Source organism: Falco biarmicus, chromosome 12 (genome assembly GCF_023638135.1).
Source record: "Falco biarmicus isolate bFalBia1 chromosome 12, bFalBia1.pri, whole genome shotgun sequence".
Taxonomy (NCBI): domain Eukaryota; kingdom Metazoa; phylum Chordata; class Aves; order Falconiformes; family Falconidae; genus Falco; species Falco biarmicus.
Window position 1 is genome coordinate 32,485,987 of NC_079299.1, and position 22,500 is coordinate 32,508,486.

A 22,500-nucleotide genomic window follows, 5' to 3' on the forward strand; every position below is an offset into this window, starting at 1 on the left:
AGAGCTGTCTTCTTCCCATATCTCTGTTTCCACAGCGTGCTGATGCTTACCTAGTACTAAATGAGCAAAATGCGTATCTCTCTTTCCTGACTTCAGGTCTTTGGGAAGATGAAAGCAGGCTGCTGGAAAAAATAGTTACACTTGTGTCATAGTTGCAAAGAATTTTATGAGCTGGGAGCAGAAAGGCTGAAGCAGAGAAACACACTGAGTCACATCAAGTCAGGCTGCCAGTTCCCCAGATCCCAGTCACTTCCCATTTGTGGTGGGGGAAATGCTGATGGTCTCAATACAGCTTGGTCTAAACCCCCTTTGAGCACAGCCAGTGTTCGTGTCAGGCTCTGAATACCCAGAAACTCCCTCGTTTCTTTCCCGTGCCATCAGGAGAAGTGCTCTGTTTCAGTCCTAGATGTTGAACGCTTTGTGTTGTTTCACTTGGGTCTTCCTCCTTTTCTCCTTGTGGCTCTGGTTTGGCTCTGTCCCCCCATCGTCCCGCTGTTCTGGTCCAGGCAAAGGGCCCGAGCTCCGCCCCATCCCCTCCCTAGCCTGCAGGGGGCCGGCGGGCTGCACCGGGACCTTTAAACTCGGAGAAAAGAAACCCGGCGGGGCAGGAGCCTGCGTTCTGAGACCGATACCAGGTTCGGTGGCGCTGAGCGGCACGCCGGGCTGTGCGGGGAGGGGCGGCCGGAGCCGGGCCCTCCCGTGGGCCGCGGTGCCCCGGGCTCCCCGTGCGCGCCCGCGGGGCCGAGCGCCGCGCAGGGCAGGCTGGCCACCAGCCCGCAGCCGGGGAGCGGCAGCCGCCAGCCGAGCCCCGCGCACGGGCCCCCCAGCCGGTGCCTGTGGGGCGGCAGCGACGCCGGGCCACGAGCCCCGCGGCTGCCCCGGCCCCGCCCCGGGGCCCCGGTGTGGGCGGGGCCGCCCGGTGTGGGCGGGGCCGGGGCACCCCGGGGCGGGGCGGAGTGGCAGCGCGCTGGCGGCGGCGGAGCGCGGCGGAGCGGAGCGGTGCCGGGCGATGGGCGGCGGGTGCTGGGCGCTGCTCTGGGCGCTGCTGGCGGCCCTGCGCCCTCCCCGCGGCGGGGCCGGTGAGTCCGGGGCGGCGGGGCTGGGGGCTGGGCTGCTCGGGTGCCGTTGGAGGCGCCCGGGTGTCCGGCGAGGGGTGTCACGGGGAGCGTTTGACCGGCAGATGCTGCTTCGTTTCACCCGGCCAGCGGCTGGGGGTTTGCACGGGCGCCCTGTTCACCCCGGTCACCCCCGCAGCCCTGCCGCTGCCCGGGCCTGCGGACCCTCGGCGAGGCTGCAGTCCTGGGGGAAGCTCAGCACGGGGTGCCGTTGCGGGGTCCTGGGGCAGCACGGCTCTGCCAGCCCCAGCGGGGGCGCGTTTGCTGGCCTGGGGCACACGCAGCGTGGTCCTGTCCCGGCACTTTGCTGGGTGAGGTGCCGCTGCGTGCTGGGGACACCGCCACGGGCAGGGACCGAACGCTGCGATAGATGAGTGGGACTGGGATTTATCCCGTTAGCCGTGAGCCAGCTGGGTGCCGGTACTGGGAAAAAAACACGGGGAAACACTGCGGTTTGTGGCACAGGGACACACTTTGCGGTGCCGTCAGTCTGCTGGCTTTTCAGCTCCACGTGCTTAGTTACCTGCAAAAAGAAATGCAAAGAGACAAACGTAGTTTTTGGCCTTAAACTGTGCCGTCATCCCGACGTTTGGTCGTGGGCTGTGAGCTCCTGGGAGTCTATCGCCTCTGCTCAGCGATGCTGGGGGGTCTCTGAGTCGGTGTGCAGATGGGATTTAGCAAGGAAGGCAGGAATGCAAGTGTTTGCTTTGGCCAGGGCAGAGTTAAAAGTCTTGATTCCAACAGCAGGAATCTGCAGGGAGGCAACTCACTGCAAGTTTAACCGGGAATCCTGGCCTGGCTTTATAAATAAAGGTGTTTGAACTCCGAGAGTCTCTTTGGAAGTCAGGTGTTACCCAGCGGGAAATTCACTTCCGCTGACGGCTCCCAGGGGATGGGGAGGTTGGAAACCCTGCAGGCTGGGGCTCTTCATTCCTCCTGCCCTATCCAGGTACAAAGAGACATTCAATAAGTGCCTGGACAGAAAGCTGTTGTCAGCAGGTGAACTATTTCCAGTAATGGGAAATCCAAGGCTAAGGATGTAGGGAGCTTTTTGGCAGACCCGGATGCTTTCTGATACCTTCCTTACTGTGACTGCAGCAGAACAACTTGGTATTTCAGTCGTGGGGTGTACAACTCCCTGCTTTTTGTTTTTCACCTGTAATAGAGTACCTTGCCTCTAATAGCAGGCAGATTTTCTCATTAAAACTCCATTCTCCAGGCTAGTAATGGAGAAGGGCATGCGGGACTGGCCAGGCTGCACAAAAGATCTGTCTTTGCTAGCTCTTTAGTTTTGCTGTGGTCCCAGGTGTTTCAAGAGAGCAGCGCTGTACTTGCAAATGGATTTATTTCCATGCCAGCTTTTCCCTCTGGCCAAGCTGCGGTAAGCGAGCAGAGCTGCTCCAGGGTAGCAGGCTCCCACGCAGGCATGCCAGCTTTCAGCTCCTCGGCTCTAGGGGGGGCTTTTAAAGCCAGCCTAAGAAAATCACTCTGAACACAGGCAGGGGGTGTCCTGCCATACAGGGTAGATCCCTTTTGAAGATGCTGTGAAGGTGTCTGCATACCAGACAGCTGGGGATGGAAGGGGTACCCAAAGGCAGCACTAGACATGAGAAATTCCTGTTGTCACATGAGTCAGAGGGGAAAGTATTTCATTCCTGAGCCAGCAAACACCTCTTTCCACTTAATCAGTGTAGAAAACGAGGCTAAGATCCTCATTGCCTTTAAACTTGAAGCAGCCTGGGGGAGCAGAAATCATCCCAGAGCAGGCAGAGCGCCTGCCAAGGGCAGGGACGGCCAGCATGCGTCCATGTCCTCTTCAGCTAGGGGTCCCTGCCGGAGTTGCTGCTCCAGCCAGAGCTGGAAAACTTCAAAATGGAGCATGAAAACAGCTGTTTGAGGTTGGATTGTGCCAGGCAGCGGGTGGCTCCAGCCAGGGTAACCTCCGGAAAGAGCAGGGGAGGGAAGGGGATTTGGGGTCGCTCACTTGTCTGCATTTGGCAAATCTTTTTGGAGCTGTCTGGCTGTTTGAGAGCTGGTGACCCAGCCTGCAAGTAAATGGCAGCTGGCTGCATTTTGCAGCAGTCACATGGGCTTTGTTTGTGTTGGGATGGTAAAGCTTAGGAAGCAGGTTAGAAAAGCTTAGGGTCTTTTTTTTTTTTTTTCTTTTCTGAAAGGGAAACCCATTGTTTTGTGAGAGAGCCAGGGAGAGCCTTGCACTTTCCTCTCCACCAACAGACCCGGCAGAACTTAAAAACCCCTCTCAAATTTCTGTCTAGAAGTAGCATTTCTCAAGAGTTAAAAATAGTGAGCAATTTAGCAAAGAACTATATCCAGCCTGAAAATTAGTTTGTGTTTCTTGGCTCTTGAGAAGGCACACTAGGCTCATGCCCCATTACTCACAATAGTGATGACGTAGCTTTAAAAACTTGTTGTTTGAGGACTAAGACCTGCCTCAAAACAAACTCAGCTGAACTCCAGTGAAATAAAAAGGTTGTGCTTTCGACCTGTGGTATGATCTTTTAAACTGTAAATAAGTATTGTTTTCTTTTCGAAAGAGACAAATGAATTTAGTTGAAATTCCTGTCTGGCACAATGCCTTTGCTTGCTGAAAGCAGCAAGGGAGATTTACCACTCTGCTTTGGATTTCTGTATGCCTGTGAAAACCTCAGAAAGCTTGGAAACACTCTAGTAGAAGCATCTACTTATGGTATATTTTCTAGACCTTGTATCTTAAAAAATATACAGTTTTTCGGGGGGGGGGGGGGGGATTGCTTTATATGGAGCTGCTCTTTATCTTGTTCGTGGCTGGGGTGGGAAGTGCTGGGAGGGGGGGGGACTATGCCGTTACAGGACTGGGTATGTTCAGCAATTTGTAGGTGGGGGGCATGAAGCCCTCAGAAAGAGCTGGTAAATAGCCTTCCCTTGGGAAAAATGCCTGGGAAGAGACCCTGGGAGAACAACACTAAACAGCAGTGGGCTCCTACACGTAGTGTGAAGGCATTTCTTCATCCAGCTGCAGCTCCTTTCCTGAGAAAAGCAGCTCGGTGGAGGCACTTAGCTTAGCAAAATCATTTGTGGTTTGTTTAGCATCTCCCTCTTCCAAAGCAGCTCACGCTTCTCTGGGAAGGGAGTAGCGTCACCAGCAAAGCGCCTAAAATCAGAGAAATCCCCGCCAGGGACTCTTTCTCTGTCCCAGCTGAAAATGCTTGAGATGAGGCCCCAAAAGGGGTTTACTGAAGTGAAGTCCCAAATTCCTCCTGCCCAGGGATCCTTTTATATTCCAATCCCGGGGGTGCAATGCAGCAGAAATAGCTCCTGCCTCTCCCCTGATGAAAGAGAAGCAGCCCAGCACTTTCTGAGCTGCTCCAGTTTGTTTTTAAAAGTGGGGTTTTTTGGAGGTGCTGCTTGTACATAGTCAGTCTTGCTCCAAGTTTCGTCCTTGGGGCTCTTACAAGAGTTTTCAGAGATTTTGAATTTTTGGAGCATCTGTAAACGAGCAGTTGTTAATTATTGATGGCAGCAGTGGAGCTTTGCAGGGTTTTGGAGGGAGGTGCTTGCTACCTGATGGTAACAAAACCAAGGTCTTTTTTTCAGATGATGCTGACCGAAATCCAGGTCTAAGGCCGTACCTGTCAGCAGAGTCCCACCGCTCTGAGCGAAGTGTGGTCACCGTTGATCACTGGCCTCACCAGAGCACAGAGAAGCCCCGAGAGGAGCCCTCAGCCAGCTCTCTAGGACAGATTAAGTTTAACCCCACAGTGCAACACATTGTGATTAACGAACACAAGGATGTCATGTTTAATTGCTCTATCAAAGTACCTCAGCTGCTGCTCCGGCCAGATGCCTCGGGCATTTCCTTGTGGAAAGATGGGAGGGAGCTGCATGTTCTGGACCGTATCTCCACCAGCCACTTCGAGATCTCTGACGAGGAGGAGGTAGCGATGACCTCCACCTTCAGGTAACTGGTGCTGTCCTTCCTGTGCAGATGGGGAGGAGGGATGTCCTGAGTGCTGGCTTTTGGGGAGAGAAGGGAGACCAGAAAACTAGCAAGGGCTTGAGACTGGGACTAGGATGGGCAGGTGCTCCCTATCCCCCAAAGCCTGGTTCTGCTTGGTGGGTGCTGTGGGGTCATTGGTACTGACTGAAACCCATGCCCAGGCTGGCAGTGTTACTGTGTCCTCCTGTGGGAGCTGTGTATGGGGCAAGGCTCCTTGCCAGAGCCTTGACATGGTCTCTGTTCTCTCCGGCAGTATCCTTGCTGCCCAGCGCTCAGATAATGGCTCCTACGTCTGCAAACTCAACATCTCTGGCATGGAGGTGGTGTCGGATCCTATTTTGGTGCAGCTGGAAGGTGAGCTGGAGGAGGGCGAGGGTGGACATGCCGGAGATGTGGAGCATTGTGCCCTGGCTGAGTGACAGCCCCAGGGACCATGAGCTGGGAGCTGTCCCTCCAGAAACGGGGAGTCCTGCTTGGGAAGGGGCTTGTTGCTGGAGCTGGGCACAGCCCCGGGCAGGACAGTTTGGAGTTGTTGATAGGGCTGTGTTGCCAAGCTCTCTGAATCTTTTGTTTCTCTGCTTGTGTCTGTGCAGGGCTCCCGCACTTCATTCGTCAGCCTGAGAAGCTGAACGTCACCAAAAACAGCCCCTTCAACCTCACATGCCAAGCTGTGGGCCCGCCGGAGCCTGTGGAGATCTACTGGTTTCGCAACAACATCCGAGTCAATGAGAAGCCCCACATCTCCCCATCAGTCCTGACTGTGCCAGGTGAGCCTGGCAGTGTCCTGGGACACCTCTGTGTGGCTACTGGGAAGGGCAGGGTGGGAAGGTGTCTTGTGCTGTCTCACAGCCTGTCCCCTTGGCCTGCCACTCCTGTTAGGCAGGGGCTGTGTTCCTGTGCGCCATCACAAGGCCATTGCAGCCTGCTTCGTTTTTCTGTGACACTGTGTGTTGCTGGAAAGCTCAGCACAGGTACATTTCCCAGGAGGTTTGGCATAAAATGCAGCCATCAGCTTGTATACAGTGGAACACGGGGGTCCAGCTTTGCAAAAGAGGTACCACAGAGGTATCAGTTTGCAAAATCAAGTTCCAGCCTGTTACTGTTCTGTCCTCAGCGTTGGGAACACAGCTCTGCCCAGCACCATTTGGCAGCCCTGGGGACCACTCTACCAGGGACGATCTGGGGGCCAGAACCCCCATCTGACCCCCTCTGGCTACTGCCAGAAATTTCTTCCTTGGGAAAGGCAGGACACTCAAACTACTCTTCCCTAAGCAAGAAGTAGATTTTCGCTCTAGCCTGTGGTCATGTCAACAAGTACACTGCTGCTTTTAATTGGCAGCTTGATTGGGGGTCCTCTTTTAATGCCTCTGGAAGACTTTGGGTTGGCCCCTGCAGCATATCGCTGTGCCAGCCTCGCAGAGCATGGGAAGAAGAGTCCTTCATGTAATGTAAAATCCATCATGGTTTTGCTGCAGAGGCAGAAGAGAGGAGGGATTTCTTGATTTGCTTATGAGGAGAAGGCCGCTAGCTAATTAGTAGACTGTAACGTACTCATCTTGGTGTCCAAAGGCAGGCTTTAAAAGGCAGTGAAAGCCGGAAGAAGTGACTCATTCCTCTTGGATGTTCTTGCATCCGGCTGGCACATGCTAGGTCGGGTCATTTGAACAGTCCTCCTCCTGGCCCAGGAGCCCTATTGCACTGAAGGGCACTGCTGCTGGCATGAGCATATGCTTGGCATGTCCAGCACACCATGGCAAGCCCTTCGCCTTGCAGCAGCAGCAAGTGATGTGCCCAGAAGAGACAGCCCTACACCCCTGGTGAAGTCCTTTGCATGAGTTGAAAATCCTGAGCGCTATTGTTTCCTAGGGTCATCTCACACAGGCCATGCCAACGCCCCCGGGGAAACAAGCAGCTGTCCACACTCGGGTATTTCCAGTGGCCCCCAAAAGCAGTTGTTCTCCATTATCAGCTGGGAGATTTGAGCAATCTTTGAAAAGCAATAAGTCATCTGATTCAAGCCATGGTGGTGGGCTCTTCTGCTTTCTGCCTTTCCCTTTTTGAACACAAAACAAGTGCTTACTCAGGAGGTTGTGCAATGGTGCCGTAGAAACGTACAGTCCTGCCACTGCACCACGTCTTGCACTGATGGCACGCACATGCTTGCAGCGTGGAAGGTGGGTGAGCTAGGTCATGGGGGTCACGCCCAGGCAGTCAACACAAGTGCCACAGAGGGAAGCAATGAGTGCAAAAGAAAAGGTCTTTTGTGTTGATGGGAATAAAATAAAGCAGCAGTACAAGAAAGGAAGCTGCAAGGGTTTTCTGTGAGCAGCAGGTGGAGAATTGCTATGATTTGGGCATTTTTTGCGGGTCCAGGGAACAAGTCCTTGTTTTTCCCCTGCAGGTCTTAATGAAACAGCACTGTTCAGCTGTGAGGCTCACAACAGTAAAGGGCTGACTGCATCCAACCCAGGGCAGGTGAACGTGAAAGGTAAGTGACAACATGATGCTCACTTTACCTGTTAAGTAAATGTGTCCAAGCAGGAGTTGTCCTGATCCCACACTTCCAGGCACTCATTCTGCACAAGCTGAAGGAGATGTTTTTAGGACTGTCATACTTATTTTTCCCCATTTTAAACCTCTGTTTAAAATCAGGCGGGATGCACATAGTAGCATGGTCACCCAGTGCAGTTCTGTCATCCCAGTATTGCCACTGTGGGAGGAAGCACCAAAAAGGACATTTGAAAGCAGAACTGTCAGCCCTGGAGCAGGTTTCTGAAGGGCTGTATCACTCTTTTCCTTCCTTCAAACCAGGGCAGTGCTGACAGTTTTCCATAGGAAATGGTGGAAATTCCTGACATTCCTGATAGAAGTCACTCTGGCAATGCAGGAAAGGTGTTCCCCAATATACGTCCAACCCAGAGTGATGTTTCAGCTCACAAATATAGAACGTGGTCAAAATAGTCCTGCAAATGACTTTTTTTTTCTGGTTCCCTGTCTGAAGCAGCCATGGTACACTGATCAAAGATGCTGCTGCACTGCAGCCAAAGCAGTGCCTGGGGTTCACACATCCTCAGTCTGAGCCCTGGGAGCTGCCAGGGGGAAGTCAGACAGGCCATGTTTGTGCTTAGGCCTTCAGCTGACTGCCCTTGGCTCTTCCCTGCAGGAATACCATCCGCACCTGACAGCGTGCATGTCATCAACAGACTGGCCAACGGTATCGTGATATCCTGGGTGCCAGGCTTTGATGCATTCTCTGCCTTGAACAGCTGCAGTATCCAGGTAAGCATCCATAACGTCCCTTGCCCCTGCAACCCCCCTCACATGGATGCTCTGAGGCAGGTGGAGATTGGTGTTCGTTTGGCATGAACTGCATGGATTTGACCAGGCTATTTGTTTGGGCAAGCTGAGTTGGACTTTCCCAGTGGCTTTGAAAGGGGGAGCTGGCACACTCCTTGTGTGTTGCAGCCACGCTCTGCGATCCGGGTGGCTGTGGAATTTGTGGTGGCATGATGTTGAGGAGTCCGAGTTGAGCAGCCAGCAGTCCCCAGGTGCTGGGACCTGGGGCAGCCAGAGCGCTGCCAGGGTGGACAGAAGGCTTGGAAGGAGCTGCTGGAGAGCAGCTTCGTGGTGTCAGCTCACAAAAACACATCTTTGCTCTGACAGCTGCGAGGAGTGGGGGATGGTTGGTGGAAGGGGTCCCACAGAGAGATTGACACAGGGAGCGTGAAGCAGGCTTTTTTCCCAGGAGTGGAGTGGTTGAATGGGGATAGAAACAAGGGGTGATGGGAGCAGGCAAGCCGCCTACCTGGAAGAGCCCATCTGGGCTCATGCTTGTGATGCGGGCAGAAGTGAGCCGCAAGAATCTCTCCCCTTGGGCAAGACAGTTAGGTTGGCATGACTCTTCATGGAGAGAAGTGTAGAACTGCTCCAAGTAGCTCTTTGGGAGACTTTACAAGCCTTGAGTTGCTGCAGGCACATGCTTGTCCCTACTTTTACCTCCCGGTCAAACAATTCCCAACCAAGCAGCCTTGTCGCTGGGATTTAGTCTCGGAGGTTTCTGTTGGCTCTCCACTGCTTGCAGGTACTGGGAAGGAGCTGTGGAGCTGCCCGTCTCCTTACCAAGTCAGAGAATGCCATGTCCGTGGGTACAGCCCTGCTGTCTGTTTGACTTTGCTGAGTCTCACAGTTCAAACCCATGGCTTGGTCTCTTGTGGATATGTTTCTTATACTGCCTAATCTATACTCTGGCTGAGATTACGTGTGAAGAGAGACGATGTTTGAAGCCAGTTAAAAGTGAAAGGAGTTACAGGGAGGAAAGGTACCAGAGCTAATATTAGCATCGCATCCGCTGCTGCCTTCCAGCTGGAGCTTGGGAAGTGGGGTGGAGAGCCAAGGAATTTCCTATGACTTAACATTCACAGTCTGTCATTAGGAAATAGCCTTTCAAACTGGAAAACAAGACATGATTTCTGGCAAAAACACAGCTGTGACTAAGCCTTTTTGCTTCTGTCCCCTTTGATAATCCCCTTGCTTTGGTAGCATGGCCCACCGACCAAGTGACTCATTTCTGATGATGATGGTGCTTAAAAGGGAACCTGTTGCTGTCATGCCTGCCAAATTCAAATGGTTTAAGTTTGCAAAAAGCCTGACAAAAAACCCCAAACATTAACTTGATGGGCTCTCTCCAGAAGACAAGTTGAGGACTGAGATAGCTGAGCTCAGCTTGTTGCTCAGGAGAACAGCGAGTCCCAGTGGCTCTTTCAGGAGTGGCTTGCACATTCATCTGATCACTGCTCACCTACCTCAAAGCATCTAGCAATGGCTTGGGGACCTTCTCAAGTTTGTGAGGCTGAAGGCTATTCTCTTTCATTTTGGCTGGAAGATACTGCTGGTGTTGATTCTGAGACTGTCCAAAGTGTCCTGGGCTAGGCAGGGGCATATTCTTGTTGCTTAAGCAGAAGGGCAGATCTCCTGCCGCCCCAAAACCATGCATGGAGGTCTTTTGAGAGGATTGTATGACTTTCTGCTTGAAGTTCGCGCTGAAACATGTCCTGTGCGTTATCTTCCAAGGTAACTGTCTTGCTTGCACTGGTGTTCTTGCTCTTCCTTCTTTCCTCCCACTGTCCTGGCCCAGGCCACTCTCCTGGTGCTTCCCATGAAATGAGATGCTTTCCAGGGAGCTGCAAGGGCTGTGTTGGCAGCTACGTGGGTCCTCAACAGCCAGTCCTTTGGGGAGAGCACCATTTCTCTTTGTGTAAAAAGCGCGACTTGGTTTTGATACACTGAATTCATCCATGCTGCTAAATGTAATGGTGGAGTCTGACGAGGTCTGTGATTAGTCTTGCAACGTCTGATGGCGATAAGTCCTGTAGTCTAGTGATCTGTTGCATGAAAAAGGACTTTTTTTTTTTTTGTTCGTTTAGGACTCGCTGCCTGGTAATTTTAATGGGTGCTCCTTTTGCTCCGCACCACAAGAAACAGTAAATCATCCCTTCATCTTCCTTTCCACAGCTCTGCCATGTCCCCATTGCACCTTTTTCTTCTCTGTGTGTGTTGGAGCCCTTGCCCTGGGCCCTGTGAATGGCCTGCTGTCAGCTTTCCGCTCGGCAGAGACTAGCCAGCATGCAGGAGCAAAGCCCTGCTGGTGTTTGGATGGGAGGGAGGGAGGGAGTGAGGGCTCTGGATCCTGTTTACAGATGTAAAATTCATGCTGCCCATCTCACGCTGCAGGTTGTTGCTGACTAATCCCTGTTTGTGGACTGATTTTTCAATTAAGGTCAAGGAAGCTGTTCCACAAAGCAACGTCTCACTTCTGCTCTTCAACACCTCGGTGCCTCCCCACATGTATCACATCCAGCAGCTGGAGCCCATGGCAAACTATAACATCTGCGTTTCCTGCAGAAATGAAGTCGGCTGGTCAGCATTTAGCTCCTGGATAACTGCCAGCACCACCGAGGGAGGTAGGAAATGAGCAGTGAAGACTGAAAAGCGTTTCCCCGCCTTGTTGCACAGTTGTGCTTTGTGCAGGTCTCTCTGGATGAGGTGCTGGTCCAGAGTCATGTTTGCTTATGAGCTGGGACATCTTGACTCTGTTGATCAGGGAAAGGAAATTGACCCATAGGTGGTCACCTGCTGGAAATGTTAAAGGCTGTAGGAAATTCCCTGTGTTTTCTGGCTGAGCTACAGCTCATTCTCCATCAGCCTACCATGTCCCTGCACTCATCCACCTGGATCCCCTCACCTTCTTTCTCTTCGATTCCTGCAGCTCCAACCACCCCACCACTGAATGTCACAGTGTTGTTCAATGAATCTAGCTCCTCCTTGGAGATCCGATGGGTGAAGCCATCCCTGGGGAGGATCCATGGGGAACTGCAGGGCTATCACATCTGGTACAGGTGGCATAACTCCAAGGGGTTGGTAAGTCACTGGGGAAATGGGGAAGAATGGCTAAAGCGTAGAAAAAATCCCAGCAGGCATCAAGCAGGAATGTACAGTTTGGTCTTAGTGCTTCCATATGTTCTTCCTGACCCTATTTGTCTGCTGTCTTTTGCTTTCATCTGGGCTTCTTTAATAAAAGCGGTCTTTCTTGCGCATGTTTGTGTAACTCACGGTAATGCCCCACGTCATTAATATTGTGAATAAACAGTTCTGCATGAAGGGGATGAGAGGTTTGCTACCATGGCTCCTGTTCTCTAAAGTGGAAGTGAGATACTCTTCCTGGTGTTGGCAATCTTTGGTATGGCCTTTGGAGTGGCAGTCAAGGTTTGGCAGCATCTCTTGGCACTTTCAGAAATGGAGTCAATCATAAGGTGTTAGGGAGGATTTGTTCCCTGATTTTGAATTGTTCCTTAGTCAGGTGGGATTTATTCCATGCATTAACTCATCTGTAAACCCATGGCACAGAGTTCCATAGCTCAAGGAACAATCTGGGGCCAGGGGCCTGTCCATGACTGTATGAAGTCATCTGGCACAACCTTGCTTGCCTTTCCAAGGATTTGGGAAGCAGCCTTCAGGAATTTGCTAGGGTGAGGTTAGCCAGGCCTCTCGGGCAGTCCTGGTTCATCTCAGCTACCAGACAAAAGAGCATCCCGTCCAGGCTCTGCCAGTGCTTGAGGAGCCTCTGGATAATAGCGCAGATGTGTCCAGCTGTCGCCTCTGCACTGTGGTTTGATCTTCCTCTGTCCTAGGCTGAAAGCACAGAAAGGCACTGATGGCCTGAACCCGGTGTGGAAAAAGTGACTCACACCCTGGTTTTTGTAGGATGCTGCATTTTCTGTTCTCCTTTTGCGCCTCTGAAAAAGAGCATGTATAGATCCAGACTGAATGAAGTCAGGGAAACATTATTATGGTCTTGTGACTAGTGTGGAAAAAAAATGCTGACATATTTGTTGTCTCTCAAGCAGAAAGCAAAGAACAGGACTTGCCCTTTAAACCCTGGGAGACTGTCTTTTCTTGTTGTGGTGGTTTTTAGTAAATTTCCCCAGTCAAATGCTTATGGGGTGAAATTTCTGCTTGGATTCTTGGTCAATAGTTGTCCTCATTAATGCTGTCTTTCAGGAAGGTCAGAAACCCCCTCCAGTGGGGAGTGAGTTCAGGTGGGAGCTAGCTGTGCAAGGGACCTTGGCTCTTTGCAGACCAAAAGAAGCAGTTGTGTTTGTTGCTGGTTTGTTTAATCAGCCTCCAGATTTTATGGAAGGCAGAGACATGTGTCAGAGCCAGCCGAGCACAGGGGCCAGCACGTCTTTTTATGAGGGCTGTTGCAGAATTAAGAGCACGAGAATGGCTTGAGCCTGTGCTGTAACCTTCCTGCAGAGCACTGTGGGCTGGTGTGGTACCCAGTTCTCCCATGCTCCAAGGGTCTCCTGAGCCGATGGATAGACAGTCTGAAGCACACAAGCAATGTGCTTGCTATCGGAGTTCTGATTTCTCAGATAAAGTCTCTGAGTTTTGGCTCTGGGCGGGCTAAACATGAAATGCCCCAAAATAACCATCAGTTTAACAACCCCAGCGATAAAGGCAGGGGAGTCCTGTATTTCTGTGTCAGCAGGGCCACCTGCAGGCCACCTCTTCTCCACAACCAGCTTAAAAACTACTTTAAAACCTAAAAAACACGTTTATTTTATTCTTAAATCAGCAGCTCTTGTTTGAGCCAAGGCTGCCGGAACTGGGACAAGAACTACTTGCAAGACTCATAAAAAACCATTAACTTTGGCCGTTCTGTCCTGCCAGAACGGCTGTCTGCTTTGCCAGTGTGCTCATGCTCTCCACGGTCTGTTTGATATCAGCTGGGCTCTGTCCTCAGATGACACAGCAGAGCTGTCTGCGATATGAAAGAATCCCGGTGCATTTTTGGGGGGTGGTAGGGAAAGGATCTTGTGTGAATTTCTGCCAAAGGATGCCATGAACGTGAGGTGCGAGGAAAGCAGGGGTGCAGGAGCAGAGGCAGCAGTGGGTGACAGCTTGTGCCGCTGCCTGATGGTGCAGGGACGCTCCTAGGGCTGGGGCATGTTTCACAGCCAGTTCTGTGGCTTTTTTATGACTGCAAACAGAAACTCTGAGCAGCTCTGATTTCCTCCTCCTTGCCCACCGATCCCCCTTGGCTGCTGCTTTTGCTTGGCTGCGTGATGTTCAGCCAGGATAAGGAGCCAGGCTCCACAGTCTGCAGCAGCCTGCCAGATGTCCTGGACACTGCTGGGCAGCTGGTTTGCACCTGGGGATCAGCGGAGAGCAGCAGCAGAACTTTCTTAGCTGAAGACCAGGAAACACCAGGGAATTGCAGGGAAAGACTCGCTTGTATTTTTACCAAGGAAAAAGGTCTGTGCCATGGGGCACATTGCCTCCTGCCATGTTACCAGGCAAGGAAACACACTCTTAAGACTGAAAATATTATTAGCTAGGCACAAAAACCACAGTCAGAAAATATCTGCCCTAAGATCTACTTTCTGTGGCAGGGCACTTGAACAATCAAACCAGGAGCGCTGTGGCTGAAAGCGGTCAGAGATGCTCTATGGAGGAGTGGCGGTGGTGCGCACCAAGGCTCTGCAGGTGCCAAGGCTCGTGGGGCTGCTCAGCACGAGCCACGGGCATCCCTGGCTGGCAGCAAAGAGGGGTGCGAGCCTCTGCTGACCAAGCTGACTGCAATGAAGGCTGGGGGTCAAAATCCATGTTACCACCAGTGCGTGAAATGCCTTCCCCCTTCCTTGCGCGATAGCTTTCCTGCCTCTTTTCTGGCTCAGGCTGCTGGTCTCGCTGCTGTTGACAAGCAAAGGGTTTGAATGGGAAATGCTGCTCAGCCCCTTTCCAGATCCCATCCGGCTCTTGCAGGCAGGGCTATTATTCTCTGTGAATCGCTTGCATTTCCTCTGGGCTTGTGAAAGCAAAGCAGTGATGAAGTTTGTCAAGGGGACAATTCTCAATAAATCTCTAGGTTTCCCTCCTGCTGTAGGGATGGGCTGCTGTCTTCCCCAGCCCAGGCTTTTCTTCCCTTCCTCTCTTCAGCAGAACGTCTCCGCTGAAGCCTGGCAGAATGCTAGCGTGGCCATCCTGCCTGTGGTGGCCACTAACGCCACCTGCTCCATCCGTGTGGCTGCCGTCACCAAAGGGGGAGTGGGACCCTTCAGCAGCCCAGTGGAGGTCTTCATCCCTGACAGCGGTGAGGAGGGGGGGGAGATTGTGAGGAAGCACACAGGGCATGCTCTCCTTGCCCAGCCAAGACCATTTGGCATCCTGCCATCCTCCTTCAGACGCTTTCCCCGTCAGATGGGCTATTGGCCAAGAATCTGGGACCTTCAGTGTGCTTTGGTAGCCAGGAGGGACTCGCTCTCCACATGCAACCTTGGTCCTCATGCCCTCTTCTCCCGTGTGATCCTTGGGGCTTTACTGGGTTTGGTTTCAGCCCTTGGGAAATCCTCCCCAATCCCCGGGTGCTGCAGGCTGACTCTTTCACCAGCTCCATTAATGGGATATTTTCTTAGGATTAATAACCTCAGCTCCCTCTTCGACTCCAGCCTCCGGAAACGCAGACTCCTTTATTGTAGCCCTGGGCTTTATCTGTGGGACGATTGCCGTTGGGCTGATCCTCTGCTTGTCCGTGGTCATCCAGAAAAGATGCGTGGAAACAAAATACGGGTAAGCTGAAGGGAAAACAGCTTGCAGAGGTGCCCTGAGCTGGGCAGGTGTCACAGGCATGTGGGACACAGGCAGGCAGGGCGAGAGGCCAGCAGCCCGTGTTGGACTGGGGGACAAGGTTTCTGTCTCCAGTACTGATGTTGTTGCCACAAATGGCATTTTTTTATGCCTGTGATGAGGGACTAAGTGTATTTTTACTGCCGTGGTGGTACTTCCCCTCCGTTCCTTAGCCCAGCAGTTCACCTTTTGCTCACTAGTCCTGTTTTTAAAGGGAAGTAAACTTGCGCAGCTTGGTATGTGAGGGTGGCTTCAGCGTTTTGACACAGAGGTGAGAGACCAGAGATGTATAATATCCTGCATCCTCTGGCCTAGAGAAACCCCTCCTGCCTTGTCACATGCCGCATTTGTCTTGGTACGATGGCTAAGCATGGCACCCGTCCTGCCAGGCAGAGAGTCTGCCACTGGACTGCATAAGTGGTGTTTTAATAATGTGGACAAAGGGCTGTTTTCTTTTACAATAAGACGATGCTACTCACTCACGCTTGTGACTTTCTAAGTGGCATTTAACTGCCCCATGCTGCTGTTTTTTTTTAAACAACTGTGGTGCCAGCAGCTTTTCTTACAAGCGCTATCGTTCGAGTGTCTGCTGTGAAACTGGAAATGTGATATAATTAACTCCTTTGGAGGAGCATCATTTCAGTAAGGGAGTTTATTGAGCTAGTGAAGGAATCCCACCTACTCTGATATCCCATAGCATTACCCCCATCCCAGTTTGGAAACTGGTAGTATCTAAGGACCCCTTTCCTGAGTGGTGTAGCGTTGTCGCTCTTTCCTTTTGATGCTAGCTACCTGGGACCTCTTGAGCATCCTCTGTGGTTTTGTTTCCTGGAGCTGGACCTCTGCACAGCCCTATACTAGAGGGGCTGCGCAGCATCTCCCAGCAGCATGCCCATCACCACCATTTTGGGGCCATGGTGTGAAGCTCCCTTTGGTTTCTTTTTGGCTAATGGATGAGGATTGCATATGCTAACAAAGAGCGCTGGCAGGCTGGAGTTGTGCATTGGGCAGGAGAAGAGATCAATTTAGGATGTGGTAGATCTGGGCACCGTATTCCTACCGGCACAGGCTGCTCTCTGAGGAGGAAATGAGTATTCCATTTCCTCCCCAAAAAGCCTCTGTGACTCACTCCTTGACAGGTCAGCCTTGTTTATCAAGTGACTGTTTTGCTCAGACATTGTAAACAATGGCACTGATCCAGTAAGAGGGATGTGAAAAAGGTTAGGGTGAATGTGCATTTCCTCCTTTACCGCCGATACCCCTGGTAGTGCTGTGGTTGCTGCAGCGGCGGTTCCTTCATTGGAGTTGAAGCAGCCGCATGTGGCCCAGCGGGGTGTGTTTCTATCCCACCAGGAATGCTTTCAGCAGGAACAACTCGGAGCTGGCAGTGAACTACACGGCCAAGAAGTCCTACTGCCGGAGAGCCATTGAACTTACGCGTAAGTATTTTTTTTTTATCCCTCTGCAGGGAGGTTGATGGGGATATGGCAGCAGCAATATGTCTGCAGGTTGGAGGTGACCTGAACTTCTATTCCCATCTCCCGCAGTGGGCAGCCTGGGTGTCAGCAGTGAGCTCCAGCAGAAGCTGCAGGATGTTGTCGTGGACAGGAATGCCCTCAGCCTGGGGAAGGTCCTGGGAGAGGGTGAGTGCTGAGGCTGGAGAGCTGGGGATGGGCATATGGGGCAGGGTCTGCCACTGTTGCCTACACCATCCCCAACCTCCAAGCCCAGGGGATGTGTGGGAGATGGTGGGCCAAGATGACTGAGTGCCAGGACCTCTGGGTTCATTTCCTCCTTCTGCCGCTGAGACAGAAGCCTCCCTCATAGCCTTTTAGGGACGAGGTCTACATCTTAGAGCATTTCAGATCTTCAGGGACATAGTGGTGTCCTAAAAGGTGGTGCTTCTGGCTGTGGATAAAGTGCTTGCTGCTTTCCCGTGGTGCAGGGGAGTTCGGGTCTGTGATGGAGGGGCATCTCAGCCAGCCCGAAGGCACCCCGCAGAAGGTGGCTGTGAAGACCATGAAACGTAAGTCATCACCCTGGCCTTGCAGAACTTAATGTTGTTTGTCCCAGTGGGTGCCAGCATTCCTGCTACCCATGTCAGGTGCTCTCTCTGGCACCATTTTGTGGGGATGCTGGCCTCTCTGCCACAGCTCCTGCTGCCAGTCAGGAAGCAGCACTCATATCAGATGGCCAAGGATGGTAGAGACATCCCGGTGGTCCCTTCCCCCTCATACACACAGGAGCTGTGTTGTGAAGGGAGATGGCAGCAGTGATTTGGAGTGTTAAAGCTCTTGGGATTTTAAACCTCCTCCTTTTTCTCTGCTTCCCAGTGGATAACTTTTCCCAGAGGGAGATAGAAGAGTTCCTCAGTGAAGCAGCGTGTATGAAGGACTTCGACCATCCAAATGTCATCAAGCTCCTAGGTATGGGCTTCACTTCCCACCCTCCAGCTGGGATTTGGGCTGGGGAGTGCTGGAATCCCACACAGATGTCTGTGGGGCAGTATGGTGCCTTTGCCCATGGGCCTGCGCGACCTGTGTGTGTTTTCCAGGTGTGTGCATCGAGCTGAGCTCCCAGCAGGTCCCCAAGCCCATGGTGATTCTCCCATTCATGAAATACGGTGACTTGCACAGCTTCCTGCTTCGCTCACGGCTGGAGATGGCCCCCCAGGTAATGAGCACGGGAAGCAGAGGGCCCCATGTCTGCAAGGAGCAAGGTGGTACTGTGCCTCTTTTGGGAAATTTGCCTTTGGTTTTTTGAGAATGTTAGAGTACTTGGTTGTAGTCCTGCTTCCTGCCTTTGTCGGGTGGCAGCAGTGGGTTCCAGCTCCACAAGAGCCTGTGGGATTCTCACCTTCCCTTCTTCAGGCTGAACAAGCCCAACTGTCTCAAATCCTTCTTGTACACGATCTCCTCCAGCCCCATCTTAGTAGTCTCCTGTGGGTTTGCTCCAACATGGCTTTCTCCTGCTGAGGATCCCCAAATGGGACGCAGCATCCAGATGTGGCCTCACCAGTGCCAGATTCAGGGGGAAAACGGTTTCTCTTGACCTCGCTAGCACAGCCTGCTGCAAGGTTGGCCATTGTTGGCATAAAGGCGCACTGCTGAACCACGGCCAAGTTGCTCTACACCAGGGCCCTTTTCTGCAGAGCTGTTTTCTAGCCAAAAATATGTGATCTGAAGGCAGGCAGCGGCCCTGGACAGGGAGGCCTTACAGATCAAACCACATGTGCTTCCCAAAGGGCTTGCACTGCCTAACCTGCACCTTCCCTTCCCAGTTTGTGCCCCTGCAGACACTGGTGAAGTTCATGGTCGATATCGCCCTGGGGATGGAGTATCTGAGCAGTCGGCACTTTCTCCACAGGGATTTGGCGGCTCGAAACTGCATGTGAGTTTGTTTTCCTCTGCTTCTTCCTGGCTAAACAAACACCAGTGGAAGCCCTGTGGTTTTACAGCACAACCTGGCTTCCTTCAGTAAAGTCTCCCTCGGTTTTGGGAGACATGGGAAAAGAGCTTAGCCTCACGTTTCTGCTTCAGAATTGGGCACCTCAAACTCTTCTGTCTTGCCATCCCTGTTTCTGCCTGACAGGTTACGGGACGACATGACAGTATGCGTGGCAGACTTTGGTTTGTCAAAGAAGATTTACAGCGGTGATTACTACCGTCAGGGCCGAATAGCAAAAATGCCAGTGAAGTGGATTGCCATTGAGTCCCTGGCCGACCGCGTCTACACCACCAAGAGCGATGTGGTAGGTGCCTGTGGCTGGGCAGTCAGGTGGCAGGAGCTGAGAGCTGGGGACTGATCCCTGGGTTGTCATCCACCCTTGCCGCTCTTCGTTACAGTTGTTCTTGTATCCTGGAAGTGCACAGCCAGAGGAGCTGTTGGTAATAGGACGCGCTGACCTTTCGCTGCCTGCTCAGCCTCCTGGAATAGGTTTATTGAGTGGGCTGCTTGCCTCTTCTGTGGCATTGCTTATTATTTCCAATTTTGGGGAGGGCAGGACTGGAGCGACAACTCTTAGCATTGTGCGAATGCCCAGTGGACGCTGGGCAGTGACCTTTCCCCATGAAAAGATTCATTCATTCCCCCTGGAAATGTCCTTTCAGCCTGTTTTCCCTTTGTCCTTGCAGTGGGCATTTGGTGTTACCATGTGGGAGATAGTGACCCGAGGGATGACGCCCTACCCAGGAGTGCAGAACCACGAGATCTATGAGTACCTCTTCCACGGGCAGCGCCTGAAGAAGCCTGAGGACTGCTTGGATGAGCTGTGAGTGTTGTAACCCTGTTTGTGGGCTGTAGCGCAGCCCATTAGCTCTCTGTCTGCCTGCAGGTGACCTGTGCATCACTTGCCCTTAGCTGAGGTTGTTCTGCTCTTTGTGCTTTGTGGCTCTCAGTTGCTGATGTCCTTTTTTTAAGGACACAACTGCTTGTGCTGTGGATTTGTGGCTTAGCACTGCATGTGGCCAAAAGCCTGCAAAACCGTGCGTCACAGTGCAATTAAAGACCGTTCCAGCATGCCCGTGCTCCCACCTGCTGCAGACCTGCCTTTCCAAGTGGAATAAGACGAGTTTGTACCAGGGAGGGGGTCACCTTCTGCCTCACCCCCTCCATTTCTTCCACAGTCCCCAGGAACAACAGTTATTAAAGACTGGATTTTTTTTTTTTTTTTAATTGGCAAGGATTTAACCTGTTCTTCCTTGTGGGGTTGACAGGTAGGGAGCTTAGAAGAATGCACGTGCAGGTTAGCTCTCAAAAGCTAGCCAGAATGGTGTGGATCAAATTCTAAATGAAAGTACCACAGAAACAAAAACTTCAAAACCCTTAATGCTTGTGTTGATCTCCCGAGTTTTGACGTGCCTGGTGAAAGGCAGATGCCAGAGCAGAGCAGCCTATCACCCAGGGACGAAGAAGCATCTTAACTCCAGGCAAACAGGCACACAGAAATCCCAACAAATATCTATCCTGAGAGAAAGCGATGTGTTTGTGGGGCTGTCACAGAGGGTGGACGCCCAGTGGTGTGGGGCCTGTGGGAAGTGCTGAGGTCACATCCCTGCAAGGACAGGAGCAGTGCCCTCAGCAGTTTGTGGCGGAGGAATCGGGCTTTTTAGTATTTTATTTATTTATTTTAAGATAGTTTTGGGCAGCAGGTCTTGGCTGGCTTTGCTCTCCTCTGCCCCACAAAACTCCCTCTAGTTAATCAGAGAGAGCCCATCAGCACCTACAACCTATGAATCTGGAAAGGGAAAATGTGAAAACCTCAAAACGTTGCGTTGCTGATAAGCTCAGCAAAGGTTTTTCTCCTGAGTTTTTCTCTGGTGCCATTACAGCTGAGAACATTTAAACCCCCTCCATGGCTAAGAGCTGCAAATACAAAACAGTTAACCTAGCAAAGCTGCTCAGACTTGCACAACGTTTCCTAAGAGGCCCCTCTCCAACGCCTGTCCCTGAAGGAAGTGGGAAAGAAGCCTTGTATCGGATCCAGCTTGCCAGAGGGCAGGGGAGGCAGTGCATGCCCAGCGCCGATGTGCTTACAGTGTGCCCTGACATCCAGCCTGGGAATGGGCACCTGTCGGAGGGATGGAAGAAGGACTCTGTGTCCTGGGAGCAGGACTGGGATGTTCCTGGGGAGCAGATCACAGGGCTGCAGCTGGCTGTGTCTGCCTGAACCTCAGCGAGTGCCAGGCACTAGAAGAGACTCCTGACAGCAGCTTGGGCTGATAAATCCCTTTTGTCAGGCAAACAGCCCGAGCAGAGGGAGTTGGGTTTGCTTGGTTTTAATGCAAAGCAGCTCAGGGCTTGCCCAGTTTAGAGAGAAGTGGGGAATTAGCCCCTGTACATCCCCTTGCCCAGCACCTGGCTACATCCCCCGTGATAACCATGCTCTTCTCCCAATTTCCAGGTATGAAATAATGTCTGCGTGCTGGAGAGCCGACCCTGCCGCCCGCCCGACGTTCTCACAGCTGAAGGTCCATCTGGAGAAGCTGCTGGAAAACCTGCCCACCGTCAGAGGATCTGGGGATGTCATCTACATCAACACCAGCCTGCCCGATGAGAGCCCAGACTCCACCCAGGATTCGGGCTTCCCCCAAGCGGACTCTGATGTGGACCCTGGGGACATTACCGAGCCCTGCTCCCCCCAAGCAGAGGCGGCGCTGGTGGCCGTGGACGTCCACCACAATGAACCATGGGGGACAAGGTACGTCCTGGAGGAGCAGCTCGGTGGCCCCACGGAGGAGGCCTACGTCCCGCTGCTGCCCACTGCGGCGGCCGGCGAGGGTCCGGCATGGAGCCAGGCCAGCACCTTGCCCGCTGGCGGTTCGCTCACGCCGGGGCTGCCGTGTGCCGGGAGCTGTGCTGGGGACTCCGGAGTGCTGCTGTGAAAGGGGGAGCCTGGACAGAGCGGGGTGTAAACGGCCTCCGAGAAAAGGACAGTGAGGGTATATTTTAATAAAATAGTCTGGTTTATTTCTTCCTGCGTGATTTTCATGGCGGAGTCAGCCCTGACCAGGTACTCTTGCCTGGGCTGAGGTCACGGAGGGTTTGTAATTAAGTGCTGTAACTTTTTCTTGTATCGGGAGGCTTTGGTACCTGAGCCCTCCGTGGCTCCCTGGTAAGGGGCAGCCCCTGCCCCCCCCCAGGGGTAAGAGAGCATGGCTGAGGTGGCTGGTGCTGAGGTGCAAGGGCGCACGGTGGTCCCCAGCGAGCATCCCCATGCCGGGGTTGGCTTCCCCTCACCCAGCGCTGAACGGCGAGGGTGCAGCCAGCTAGCTGCGCGTGGCATTATTGGTTTTTTTTCCCTTTTTTCGCCGTTTGTTGTGGGTTTTGCGACGGGCAGCCCGGCGGATGGTCTGGGCTCCTCCTGCGCTGCCCGCTGCGGGGTTTCACGCTTCGAGACATCCCGATGGAAAAGCGGGAGCAGAGCCTCAGCCGCACCAGCAGGAGCTTCGCAGCTCCCCGTCCCGCACGGCAGGCTGCCGTCTGTCCCGGCCCAAACGGGAAACGGGAGTCTGGGAGGGGGTCCCGGGCGGGCAGGGGCTGCTTCCGCGCCGGGGCCTTTTCCCGCTGCCCCTTCCCCATTTGTGGGGAGGGGGGTGCTGCTGCGCGTTCCACAGCAGGGGCTGCTCTGCAGCCAGCGGCCACCGCGCCGTGCCCGGCAGATGGAGCCGGGACCCCGCGCACCGCCCGGCCGCCTCTGGCCGC

At 53.0% G+C, this 22,500-nt stretch overlaps 1 protein-coding gene across 4 annotated transcripts; it reads left to right on the top strand.

Annotated features, from left to right (window-relative positions):
* The first annotated feature begins 296 nt into the window (after positions 1 to 296).
* Positions 297 to 21,765, top strand: MERTK (MER proto-oncogene, tyrosine kinase). 4 transcript variants are annotated; one of them, XM_056357452.1, is made up of 19 exons: positions 297 to 635; positions 4,710 to 5,073; positions 5,366 to 5,466; positions 5,706 to 5,879; positions 7,514 to 7,600; positions 8,276 to 8,391; positions 10,889 to 11,072; positions 11,378 to 11,529; positions 14,611 to 14,764; positions 15,120 to 15,240; positions 16,651 to 16,736; positions 16,845 to 16,940; positions 17,243 to 17,323; positions 17,631 to 17,723; positions 17,852 to 17,970; positions 18,578 to 18,687; positions 18,889 to 19,048; positions 19,431 to 19,567; positions 21,200 to 21,765. In XM_056357452.1, exons 1-19 carry the CDS (start codon positions 407 to 409, stop codon positions 21,678 to 21,680), a joined length of 3,045 nt encoding a protein of 1,014 aa, XP_056213427.1. In that variant the 5' UTR covers positions 297 to 406; the 3' UTR covers positions 21,681 to 21,765. The 4 variants fall into 4 exon arrangements, with proteins under 4 accessions (XP_056213427.1, XP_056213426.1, XP_056213425.1 ...); XM_056357451.1 differs by having other exon boundaries at positions 298 to 635; positions 14,614 to 14,764; positions 15,087 to 15,240; XM_056357450.1 differs by having other exon boundaries at positions 300 to 635; positions 15,087 to 15,240.
* Positions 21,766 to 22,500: the final 735 nt, after the last annotated feature.

Excerpts from the sequence above, each read along its gene's own strand:
- MERTK (XM_056357450.1), top strand. The coding sequence starts at position 407 with ATGTTGAACGCTTTGTGTTGTTTCACTTGGGTCTTCCTCCTTTTCTCC. Across the intron at positions 14,765-15,086 it reads GGTCTTCATCCCTGACAGCG|GATTAATAACCTCAGCTCCC; the intron begins GTGAGGAGGGGG and ends ATATTTTCTTAG. Across the intron at positions 19,568-21,199 it reads GAGGACTGCTTGGATGAGCT|GTATGAAATAATGTCTGCGT; the intron begins GTGAGTGTTGTA and ends CCCAATTTCCAG.